General features: G+C 41.3%; 1 protein-coding gene and 1 non-coding gene across 5 annotated transcripts in view; both read left to right on the forward strand.

The window, feature by feature from the left end:
- The window catches only part of DOCK5 (dedicator of cytokinesis 5), a 280,649-nt gene that overhangs the window by 193,190 nt on the left and 74,984 nt on the right, over positions 1 to 12,475 (forward strand). For all 4 annotated transcript variants that reach the window (XM_005210292.5, XM_010808067.4, XM_059889493.1 and 1 more), the window contains 4 exons: positions 2,504 to 2,638; positions 9,231 to 9,342; positions 11,320 to 11,390; positions 12,192 to 12,298. In XM_005210292.5, coding sequence (XP_005210349.1) covers positions 2,504 to 2,638; positions 9,231 to 9,342; positions 11,320 to 11,390; positions 12,192 to 12,298 — 425 coding nt within the window. The remainder of the gene's footprint in view (positions 1 to 2,503; positions 2,639 to 9,230; positions 9,343 to 11,319; positions 11,391 to 12,191; positions 12,299 to 12,475) is intronic.
- MIR2285AE (microRNA mir-2285ae) lies at positions 7,407 to 7,467 on the forward strand. Its single transcript, NR_107853.1, has one exon. It is a non-coding gene; the product is annotated as a microRNA mir-2285ae (primary transcript).

Below are 12,475 nucleotides of genomic sequence, written 5' to 3' on the forward strand. Positions count from 1 at the left end.
TAGAAAAATTGTCTTCCACAAAACTGGTCCCTGGTGCCAGAAAAGTTGGGGACCACTGGCTCAGAGGATAGAAAATGGTTGAGTTTTCTTTCTTTTACATAAGAGGGAATGGTCCCCACCTTTCCCAGAGTGAAGCCTTCTTTCTGTCTTTGGATTATGAGACCTGACTGGTGTTTACTCTGAGCTTTGCCTTGCAGTGCCCAGCTCACCACAGTGTGGCCTGTCCCCAGCCCCTTGCATTCTGGTTTTTGTGCAGAGCAACATGATAGTGACAGAGTGTAGTTGAGATGGCAGGGATGTTTCTCACGTGGCTTATGCCTGATTGTGCCAGTTGTTGCCAGCTGATCTCTCAGGCTACCTGCTGACCTGCTCTGTCATTCAGACCTTTGATCCCATGTGTCTTTTTCTGAACTAAACAAGAAAGTTCTCGGTTTTATCTGCATAATGGTTCAAAAATGTAATAAAACATAAGTGACATTAAAGCATAATCAGCAATTAACACAATGGATATAATGCCCTCTAGGTTCAGGGAAGCAGCAGATAAACCAATGAGGCAGTTCTTTACACCCAGTAGTCTGAATTTCCAAGGCAATAGCCACAAGAGACGAAATCCTTCATATGATCTTACTTATTTGTGAAATCTAAAAAAAAGTTGTTGTTGTTCAGTAGCTCAGTTGTGTCCGACTCTTTGTGACCTCATGGACTGTAGCACGCCAGGGTTCCCTGTCCTTCGCTATCTCTCGGAGTTTGCTCAAACTTGTGTCCATTGAGTCAGTGATGCCAATGAACCATCTCATCCTGTCATCCCCTTCTCCTGCCTTCAGTCTTTCCCAGCATCAGGGTCTTTTCCTATGAGTCAGCTCTTTGCATCAGATGGCCAGAGTATTGGAGCTTTAGCATCAGTCGTTCCAGTGAATATTCAGGATCGATTTCCTTTAGGATTGACTTGTTTGAACTCCTTTCAGTTCAAGGAATTCTCAAGAGTCTTCTCCTGTGCCACAATTCAAAAGCATTAATTTTTTGGCATTCAGTCTTCTTTGTGGTCCAACTCTGGAAAAACCAAAGCTTTGACTATATGGACCCTTGGCAAAGTGATGTACAAATAGTACAAACGAACTTATTTACAAAGTAGAAGTAGAGTCACAGATGGAGAAAACAACCTTACGGTTACCAGGGGATACAGGAGGGGAGGGGTAAGTTGGAAGATTGACATATACACAGCTACATATACACTACTGTATATAAAATAGATAACTATTGATAATAAGACCTACTATATAGTACAGGAAACTCTCCTCAGTACTCTGTAATGGCCTGTATGGGAAAACATTAAAAACAGTGGGCATATGTATATGTGTAAACTGATGCACTCTGCTGTACACCTTAAACTAACACGTTTTAAGTCAACTATACTCAAAAAAAGAAAAAGATGAAATCCTGTCATTGGATCTTTATTACACAGAGCCAAGTGCAGGACTCCAAGTGGTGTGCTTCTGGTAATCTGAGTTGATTTGCAATAATTGATCAATTCTACATGATTGCTATGAATTTTTCTTAATATTGGGAAAACTCAAAAAGATTCCCAGAAGAAAAGTTCAACATTTCAGTGCCCTCAAAAATGTGAGATGGCCCAAAATTAAAACAGCGCCTAGTCCAAAGACTCTAGAAAAGCATAAAGAGCAATCCCAGAGCAGTTTTATCTGTTCAGATGCTCAGAACTCTGGGCTGCTCTTCTCAGACAATAAAATTTTCATCTGGCTCCAATTTGGAGATTCTAAAAAGTTGGGGCAGATTGGAGGGAATTTGATTTCTTTTAAGGTGGCTACTTAGGCAGACAATTCCATCCTTACAAGAACATTTGAAAAAGTCGGCATAACATGTTGTTGTTTTAGTCAATAAGTCATGTCCTACTCTTTGCGACCCCACGGACTGTAGGCCACCAGGTTCCTCTGTCCATGGGATTTCCCAGACAAGAATACTGGAGTAGGTTGCCATTTCCTCCTCCAGGGGATATTCATGACCCAAGGATCGAACCCATGTCTCCTACACTGGCAGGCGGATTCTTTACCACTGCACCACCTGGGAAGCCCCCTGTGTAACATACTAGAGATTAAAATACCCTCGCAATTCGCGTCCCTTCAGCTCTTTTTCTTGATCCTTTTAAAAAGAATGGAACGGCAGTTCGAGGGAGAATGGATACATGTATCTGTATGGCTGAGTCCCTTTGCTGTCCACCTGAAACCATCATAACATTGTTAATTGACTATATTTCAATACAAAATAAAAAGTTAAAAAAAAAAGAATCCTGCAAAGGAAAAGAAACTATTCTTGGTTTATAAGCAGAAGGGAAGCTAGACTGCAGTGAAGTAGAAATTTCTAGAAGAAATAGTTACTATAGTTACGACTTCTTCCTCAGAAGCCAGGTTCCCTTTTGTCTTGTGCACCTTGGGCCCCAGAATACCGCTTTGCCCACTGACGCTTTTCTCTTTCTCCTCTTTTTCAGGAAACTCTCCAAGGTACTGAACTTTTACGTGGCAAATGCAGATGATTCCAGCAAGACGGAATTGCTTTTTGCTGCTTTGAAAGCCTTAAAGTACTTGTTTAGGTTCATCATCCAATCTAGAGTACTCTACTTGAGGTAATGGTGATGGTAATACGATGTTGATGCTCTCCACCCTCTCTGACAGTATTTTTTTCTTATTCCTTGTGTACATGTTCAGCTCTTTGAGCTTTTGGATCATGGAACTGTCAAATTTCAGAACTTCAGAGCTGAAGATGAGAGTGGACTTGTTGTTTAGTTGCTCAGTCCTGTCTGACTCTTGGCAACCCTATGGACTGCAACCCACTGGGCTCCCATGTCCATGGGATTTCCCAGGCAAGAACAGTGGAGTGGATTGCCCTCTCATCTCCAGGGGATCTTTTCGACCCAGGAATCAAACCCGTGTCTCCTGCACTGCTGGCATTTTGTTTACCACTGAGGCACCAAGGAAACTTAAGGGTGGACTGTGCAACCTTTAAAGGAGGTTCATGCCAGGTCCTTTTGGGTCAGCAGAATTTCTAAGGCAGTAGTGGCAGTTGGACTGAGGGATGCAGGTGGCTACAATGTGCAACCTAAATGAGAGCCTTTGTTGGTGACAGATGTCTAGGAAATCAGGTTCCTGTGGCAAGAATGTATTTAAAATAGCAAGGCGCTTCACGGTGATATTGGACGTGCAGATCTAGGATCGTGAACTGTTGTTGGAAGTAGATGGAAATAGTGGCTGTTGTTTGGAGGATTTGTGTCTGAGGTTTGTGTTTTTTTGCTGACTTAAAGCTGAGGTGCCTGGTGAAGCTAAGCCCTAAAGATATGATAATTCCCAATTTGAATTCCTAGGATAACTGTTCCATCAAAAACAATAGAAATCAAAAATGAAAAAATCACTTTTCTGGGAATGCCCACAACCCCATTGCCATCGCTACTGGATTTCCAAACTGTTCAACTATATTTCTAAGGCAGATGTGTACTTTGGAAACTACAGGTAACATACTAAAATGTTAATAGGCATAAAGCTGCAAGTAAGAGGCTTGCAAGCCTGTGATTTGAGCATGTGTATTTTTTTAAACGTTGTTTTTTTAAAAAATCATAAAATTAAAGGCAAACAACATGGAAAAAAACTTGTAACTTATAGTAAGGATCAAAGGTCAATAGATTTACTGATTAAAGGCTATGAACTTCAGATGTTCAAGCTGGTTTTAGGAAAGGCAGAGGAACCAGAGATCAAAGTGCCAACATCCACTGGATCATCAAAAAAGCAAGAGAGTTCCAGAAAAACATCTATTTCTGCTTGATTGACTATGCCAAAGCCTTTGACTGTGTGGATCAGAATAAACTGTGGAAAATTCTGAAAGAGATGGGAATACCAGACCACCTGACCTGCCTCTTGAGAAACCTATATGCAGGTCAGGAAACAATTAGAACTGGACATCGAACAACAGACTGATTCCAAATAGAAAAAGGAGTTCGTCAAGGCTGTATATTGTCACCCTGCTTATTTAACTTATATGCAGAGTACATCATGAGAAACGCTGGGCTGGTAGAAGCACAATCTGGAATCAAGATTGCCAGGAGAAATATCAATAACCTCAGATATGCAGATGACACCACCCTTATGGCAGAAAGTGAAGAGGAACTAAAAAGCCTCTTGATGAAAGTGAAGGTGGAGAGTGAAAAAGTTGGCTTAAAGCTCAACATTCAGAAAACGAAGATCATGGCATCTGATCCCATGACTTCATGGGGAAACAGTGGAAACAGTGTCAGACTTTATTTTTCTGGGCTCCAAAATCACTGCAGATGGTGATTGCAGCCATGAAATTAAAAGACACTCCTTGGAAGGAAAGTTATGACCAACCTAGATAGCATATTCAAAAGCAGAGACATTACTTTGCCAACAAAGGTCCATCTAGTCAAGGCTATGGTTTTTCCAGTGGTCATGTATGGATGTGAGAGTTGGACTGTGAAGAAAGCTGAGTGCCAAAAAATTGATGCTTTTGAACTGTGGTGTTGGAGAAGACTCTTGCGAGTCCCTTGGACTGCAAGGAGATCCAACCAGTCCATTCTAAAGGAGATCGGTCCTGGGTGTTCTTTGGAAGGAATGATGCTAAAGCTGAAACTCCAGTACTTTGGCCACCTCATGGGAAGAGTTGACTCATTGGCAAAGACTCTGATGCTGGGAGGGATTGGGGGCAGGAGAAGGGGACGACAGAGGATGAGATGGCTGGATGGCATCACCGACTCGATGGACGTGAGTCTGAGTGAACTCCGGGAGTTGGTGATGGACAGGGAGGCCTGGTGTGCTGTGATTCATGGGGTCGCAGAGAGTCGGACACAACTGAGCTACTGAACTGAACTGAAAAATCAACTACAGAATGATAAATATCCTTACACAATACAAACCAAAAATATAATTTACTAAAGAAAACTAGTGGTCAGTTAAATTTTTTAAAAAATTTATACTATTAAAATGTAATACATACACCATCTTTACCTCTACATTTAATAAAGGTGAAAAATCTTTATCATCCTTTGGTAAGAGTGGACAAATTTAGCCATGTGTTTTAATGCTGATAGGAATACAAACTCTTTAAGCATGGAAATTGGGCACTGTGGATAAAAATCAAACATATACACATAAAGCAGAGGAAGATATTTGTCCAGTGATAAACCATCTAAAAATTTATGAAAAGAAATCCATCAAGTATGAACAAAGATGAATGTTACAGTATGTATATTGCAGCCTTTCAAATGTAGGGTATTTGAATGAGGTAAGAGAACCCTGATAGGTTCAAGACTAAGGTAGAAAACATAATATCACAATTTCAAAAATAATTAGGACTGGATGCATAATATGCTAAAATTGTAGTAAAACTGTAGGTAAGAGGACTTTAGGTTTATTTTTTAATCTGCATTTTCAAAGTTTCTACAGTGAATTTGTACATTTTTATGGTTTATAAACATGTTTAATGACTTAAACGTTGAGCTGGACAAATGACAACTCTTTCTTCCCTAGCAGAAGCCAGCGGTGTTCCCCTAGCACAGGGTGTATACTCACCCTCTGTTAGTCTTTTCAGATGGTCTTTTATTGTTTGATATTTGTATTTCATAATTAATGCTGAATTTCCACATATTCAGTTAGGATGTCCTACTGAGGAAACTTTCCCTTACCTAAAAGTTTGTATGGCAAACCAAACCCTGATGTCCAGCAATAAGAATCCTCATAAAAACATAAAAAGAAAACCTTAATTGATGAAATTTTAAAAAACAGTTTCCATTAATGATCCACTGACTCTCTTACCCTTCATAAAGTTTCATTGCATCCAGCCCATTGTGTTCTTTCACTCTTAACTTTGCCAACAAAGGTCCGTCTAGTCAAAGCTACAAATTTTCCAGTGGTCATGTATGGGTGTGATAGTTGGACCATAAAGAAGACTGAGTGCCAAAGAATTGATACTTTCAAACTGTGGTGTTGGAGAAGAGTCCCTTGGACTTGCAAGGAGGTCAGACCAGTCAATCCTAAAGGCAGTCAGTCCTGAATATTCATTGGAAGGACTGATGCTGAAGCTCCAATACTTTGGCCACCTGATGTGAAGAGCCAACTCATTAGAAAAGACCCTGATGCTGGGAAAGATTGAAGTCAGGAGGAGAAGGGGACGACAGAGGACGAGATGGTTGGATGGCATCACCAACTCAGTGGACGTGAGTTTGAGGACGCTCTGGGAGATGAAGGACAGGGAAACCTGGCATGCTGCAGTCCATGGGGTCACAAAGAGTTGGACACGACCGACTGACTGAGCAACAACATTGTGTTCATCATTTTCAACATCAGATTGCATGATAACAGTGGAAAAGCCAAGTTAATTAACCCATGAAACTAAGAGAGTGACTCTTGAACTTGGGCCTGGATGGCCTGTTTATTATTATTTTTCCCCCTGATGTTTTCTCATTCTAAAAAAGAGCTTAAGCTGGGACAGAGAGTCTAGCAATCTGTATTCTCCACTTGCTTGGATTTTTTTTTTTTTAATTGAAGGATAATTGCTTTACAGAATTTTGTTGTGGTCAATCGCTTGGATTTTATAGATGCAATAGGACACTGAGAAGGTTGGTTTTAATCCTGCAATCTCATGTTAGTCCCTTTTTAATTAATATTTTTTGGGGGGTTCTCCATTGAATTTGTTACAATATGCTTCTGTTTTAGGTTTTGGTTTTTGGCCTCAGGGCATGTGGGAATCTTAGCTCCCTGACCAGGGATTGAACTCACACCCCCAATGTTGGAGGGTGAAGTCTTAACCATTGGACTCCCAGTGAAGTCCATAATTCCTTTTTTTAAGTCACACACGTAGGGTGCTCTGGGTGTTGGGGGTCTAGCACAGATGAGACGAGGTTCCTGCCCCAGTGATGCTTGTGGGTTACATCAAGGTCAGGGGGACAGATAATAAAGAAGCCCACAAGATCATCTCAGATAGATAAAAGCTAGGAGGGAAGGCATTGATGTGGCAGTGACTTGGGAGGGCTCCTTGAGCTGAGCTGGTGGGAGAGACTTCTCCGGTGGCTAGCATTTGTGTTGAGACTGAAAGACAAGGAGCTGGCCTCTGAAAGTCTCAGGTAAGAGAAGTGTGGGGAGTAGGAACAGCTATGGCAAGTGTCCTGCGGGGTCACCGAGTGACCTGTGGGAGGAATCAGGAGAAGCCACTGTTGCTGGAGCACAGATCCAGAATGGGGGGACGGAGCCTCACAGGCAGTGATGCCTGATGAAGACCACCTAGGTCATCCTAAGGAGTTCAGATTTCATTCCAGGTGTCATGGGAAACCACTGAAGGGTTTCAGTTAGAGAGGTAGTGATATATCTGGCTTACATTTTACTGAGTTGGCCAGAAAGTTCATTTAGGTTTTTCTATAGGATGCTGTGGAAAAACTTGAACGGACTTTTTGGCCAACCCAATATAAGATCATCTCATCTCTTAGGTGGAAAATGGATTGCCAGGGGTTAAGAGTGAAACCTGGGTGACCACTTAATAGGCTGTTTTTTGTTGTGTTTTAAGTTTTAGTCTTTTTTTTTTTAATTGGAGGGTAATTGTTTTACAATGTTGTGTGTGTTTCTGCGATGTTAGTTTCAACAATGTGAATCAGCTGTAGTTTATACATATATCCCCTCCCTCTTGACCCTCCCTCCAATAGGCTGTTATAGTTCAAATGTGAGATCCGGTGGGTCTGTCTCCTGTGAGATGCAGAGAGTGGACTGATTTAGGGATTTAGGGTCACAGGACTTGCTATTAGAATGGGTGGGAGAATGAGAGAGAAGAGTTGTAGAGAACTTCTAGGTTTGGTGTGCTACTTGCCAAGATGTGGACTATTGAAAGATGAGCAGGAAAATCAAGTGAGTTCTGTTTTGCACATGTTCATTTTGAGATACTTCGTGGAATAAATTGCAAATAAAGTTCTTTTCCAGTTCTGCAGAATGGATGAATTGAGAATTAGCAGGAACCCTCTGAATAATTTTCAGAGAAGTTCACATTCCATAAGTACCATATAGATTTTAGGTGAATGGAGGAGACGATTATAAATATGTATATGCATATATATTTGAGTGTGTGTATAAAATTCCAAGTTCAAACCATCCCTACTCTTGACCAGTTGGTGGTAAGATGGCCACCCAGCGTAAGTGCACTTGGGCTACAGTTTCAGTACTTCTGTGTTTCTTGAGACATGAGACTTCTGATTTCTACTTAGGAGAAAAACCAACTTTTCAGTTGATAGACAAGCAGGGTACCTTACTTAAACAAGCGTGAATCAGGGACTCCCCAGGAGATCCAGCAGTTAAGACTCCGAGCTTCTGATGCAGGTGTATTTGATCCCCGGTTGGGGAACTAAGATCTCACATACCTCACAGCATGGCCAAAAGGTTTTTGTTTTTTGTTTTTTTGTTTTTTTTTTAATTTAAAAAGCAAGAAATGAAGTGCAGTATCAGTGAAGGCCAAGGTGGCCTGTGTCCTGTGAGGGCCCTGTTGTGGAGCAGATTGGCTAGGTCAGTAGATAGAAGAATGCTAACTGGACTCACAGACTAGATTGGTTTCAGATCATTTCTGGGTTGAAGAACTTTACTACCTATTGTCTGAAACTTCAGCACAAATGATCTTGATGTGATGAGACAGAATGATTCAAGTTGCAGAGTGATTAGATAGCATGATTAGAAGAGGTGAGAGAGAGGGAGGGTTGGAGAGCAGGAGGTGGCAAGACTGAGCTGTCAGTCTGGGTAGCTGAGAAAGTCCCCTGCTTATTGGACATTGTTCTCATGAGCTGAGGATGGTGGGCTTGTAGGCAGGGCTCATCTGCTACTTGAGGAGAAGCAGCTTCTGGCTGTTCCCCACCCTGTTCCAGGAATGCCCACACGCCACTATGATGGAGGACATCACCAAGACTGGCCTTCAGACAGCTTCAGGGGACCAGGAGGAGAGCTCTGTTGTAGGACTTTACATACAAATCACTACCTTCCTTTTGTCCAGGTGGTGATGACTTCCCAGCTTCGGGGCGCCTCCCTGATCCCCCTTAGTTAGAGCACCTGAGATGGCTCCGTGCAGTGTGAAGAGGTGACAAGTGAGGCGTGGGCCGCTAGCATCAGGGGGGCAACAAACCTATTGAAAAGTGTCTTTTAAACATGGAATGTCTGACTGCCTTCTTTTTTTTTTTTTCTGTTAAGATTTTATGGCCAAAGTGAAGATGGAGATGAATTTAATAATTCCATCCGCCAGTTATTTCTTGCTTTCAATTCATTGATGGACAGGCCTATGGAAGAAGCTGTCAAGATCAAGGTCAGCTTGATCTACTTGGGCTACTCTTACTACTGTGGGTGAGGATGTTCTGGGGAACGAAAAACTTACAGTGCATGATAAAAAAAAAGAATCCTCATTCATGGAAAACTTAATTTTAGAATGACGTGTAGAAAGTAAAGGGGAAATCCCTTTGTATTCACTTTTTCGTAATTTGTATTTTCAAATGTTCATTTCCCAAAGATAAGCTACCTATTTTTATTGAAGTAGAGTTGATTTACAATGTTGTGTTAGTTTCAGGTGTACAGCAAAGTGATTCAGTTACACATATGTATTTTTTTCAGATTCTTTTTCATTACAGGTTATTATAAGATATTGAATATAGTTCCCTATGCTATACAGCAGGTCCTTATTGTTTATCTATTTTATATATCATGATGTATATCTGTTAATCCTAATTTATCCCTTCCTACCTTCTCCCCTTTGATTACTGTTAAGTTTTTTTCCTATGTCTGTGAGTCTGTTTCTGTTTTATAAATAAACTCATGTATGTTATTGTTAGATGCCACATGTAAGTGATATCATATGATATCTGTCTTTTTTATGGCTGAGTAATATTCCATTATCAGAGAAGGAAGTGACAACCACTCCAGTATTCTTGCCTAGAGAATTTCATGGACAGGGAAGCCTGGCGGGCTGCCATCCATGGGATGGCAAAGAGTCGAACATGACTGAGTGACTAACACTTACAATATTCCATCTCACACGCACACACACACACACACACAGCACATCTTTATCACTCCTCTGTTGATGGACACTTAGGCTGTTTCCATCTTCTGGCTATTGTGAACAGTGTTGCTGTGAACATTGGGGTGCATGTATCTTTTCGGATTTGAGTTTTTGTTTCTTCTGGGTAGATGCCCAGGAGTGGGATTGCTGGATGGTATGGTAACTCTGTTTTTTGTTTTTTGAGGAACCTCCATGCCGTTCTTCATAGTGCTTGTACCAGTTTTCATTCCCACCAACAGTGTTGAGTGTTCCCTTTTCTCTGCACCCTCACCAGCATTTATTGTTTATAGACCCCTGACCTGTGTGAGATAATATCTCATTAGATTTTCTTTTCTGTGATAATCAGTGATGTTGAGCATCTTTGCATGTGCCTAATTATACCTAAATATAATCCATGGCACCTAAAAGTTCTAGAAGAGAACATAGGCGAAACATTATCTGACATAAATCGCAGCAGTATTTTCTTAGATCAGTCTCCCAGAGCAAAAGAAATAAAAGGAAAAATAAACAAGTGGGACCTAATCAAAGTAAAAGGCTTTTGCATAGCAAAGAAAACCGTAAAGAAAACAAAAAGACAACCCACAGGATAGAAAATATTTGCAAACAATGCAACCTGCAAGGAATAGTTTCCTAAATACACAAAACAGCTCATCCACCTCAATATCAAAAGACCAAACACCCTAATCAAAAAATGGACAGAAGACCTTTTTGGGAAAATAGACATTTTCCCAAAGATGACAAGCTACCTTTTTAGACATCCCTTGCATGGCTTTTATGGCCTCTCTGAATTTAGCCAATTGACCTTGATAATGATTCAAGCAGCAGGCTTTCTTCTTAGGGCTTCCCTTCTCCCCAGAAGCCCAAAGTCTCCATCATCATCATCCTTAGCAGTTATTTAAATGTAAAATATGTAATTCCTAAGGACTCAGATCTGAACTTTATTTTCTTCTCTCTCTGGCAACTTTGTGAGGGAAATGTCAAGGTTTTGATTACCTCCTTGGATAGAAAAATGAATTCTAAATGGACAATGGAAAGCTGTCCAGATTTTTTTAGGAGAAAGATGATAGGAGAGCGTATGTTAGCACTACTAGGTTTCTTCTTCATCACAAGAACATTCGTGTCCAGTTTCCTGTTTCCCAGCATTGGTCATTTCTTCTTGAGATCATGCAGGAAATTCTGTATCTGTCTTGCTTGATGACTGAATCTGCTTTTTGGTTTTTCTTGCAGGGGGCAGCCTTGAAGTACCTTCCTAGCATCATTAATGATGTCAAACTTGTGTTCGATCCTATTGAACTCAGGTGAATAGCCAAAAACTATTGTTTCTTTTAAAAAAATTATTTATTTGGCTGTCTTGGGTCTTAGTGGCAGCACTCAGGCCTCTCTGGTTGTGTCACATGGGCTCCAGAAAGCTTGGTCTTAGTTGCACCACAGCATGTGGGATCTTAGTTCCCTGACAAGGGATTGAACCAGCATCCCCTGCATTGCAAGGCAGATTCTTAACCACTGAACCACCAGGGAAGTTCCTGTTATTTCTTAATAGGAGATGCATCTCCCCTGCTCAGCTTCAGCTTGGACTACTACACATGCTGTGATTCTTCTAACATGTATGGACACATATGGACTGAACACCTTTCTGTGCTTAGTTCTAGGGAAGATAAAGGCCCCTGAGAGAGGTTTGCACTTTCTCCAAAGAAAGAAAATGCACAGATATAAAATTAACTCTAGGAAAAATATACATAATAATATGCTTCCAGCCATATACCTAAGTACCCCAGGAATGCCAGGTCACATGGTGATTGACACTGGGGTGGAATTAGCCAGAAAGGCTTTTGCAGAAATTGAGTATGAAGACAGGTCTGCAAAGCAGTGGTGGACCTGAATGAGTGGCAGGTTTGGCAGACTCAGCTCCCCAGCTGAGCCCTAGAGTGAACGCAGAATATAGCCTCTCCTTGGCTTCTTAGAGACAGACTCTCCGGTCATGGAGGAGAGAATTCCAGGTCAACCTCTCCACGCCCAAATAATCTCCCACGAGAGAGGAAGAGCTTATTCCCTTCAACAAGGCAGGATAAAACCACTAACTACCTGGGTTTCTCTTCTAGTGTGCTCTTCTGCAAATTCATCCAGAGCATCCCTGACAACCACTTAGTTCGCCAGAAACTGAACTGCATGACCAAGATAGTAGAGAGCAATCTTTTCCAGCAGTCGGGTGAGTCTCCAGCAAAAATGGCCGCTTATGGAAATTGTCTTCCTCAGCCAATGCTGCCTTTAAAAAAAAAAAAATTAATTATGTCCTTGGTGATACTTAAGCACTTCCTGAGAAACTGGTTTTAAGCAGAAGGTGAAATCAGTTCAGCATTTCACCTAGCTCCATGAAAGAGCAAAA

The sequence above is a fragment of the Bos taurus genome, chromosome 8 (genome assembly GCF_002263795.3).
Source record: "Bos taurus isolate L1 Dominette 01449 registration number 42190680 breed Hereford chromosome 8, ARS-UCD2.0, whole genome shotgun sequence".
In the NCBI taxonomy this organism is placed as follows: domain Eukaryota; kingdom Metazoa; phylum Chordata; class Mammalia; order Artiodactyla; family Bovidae; genus Bos; species Bos taurus.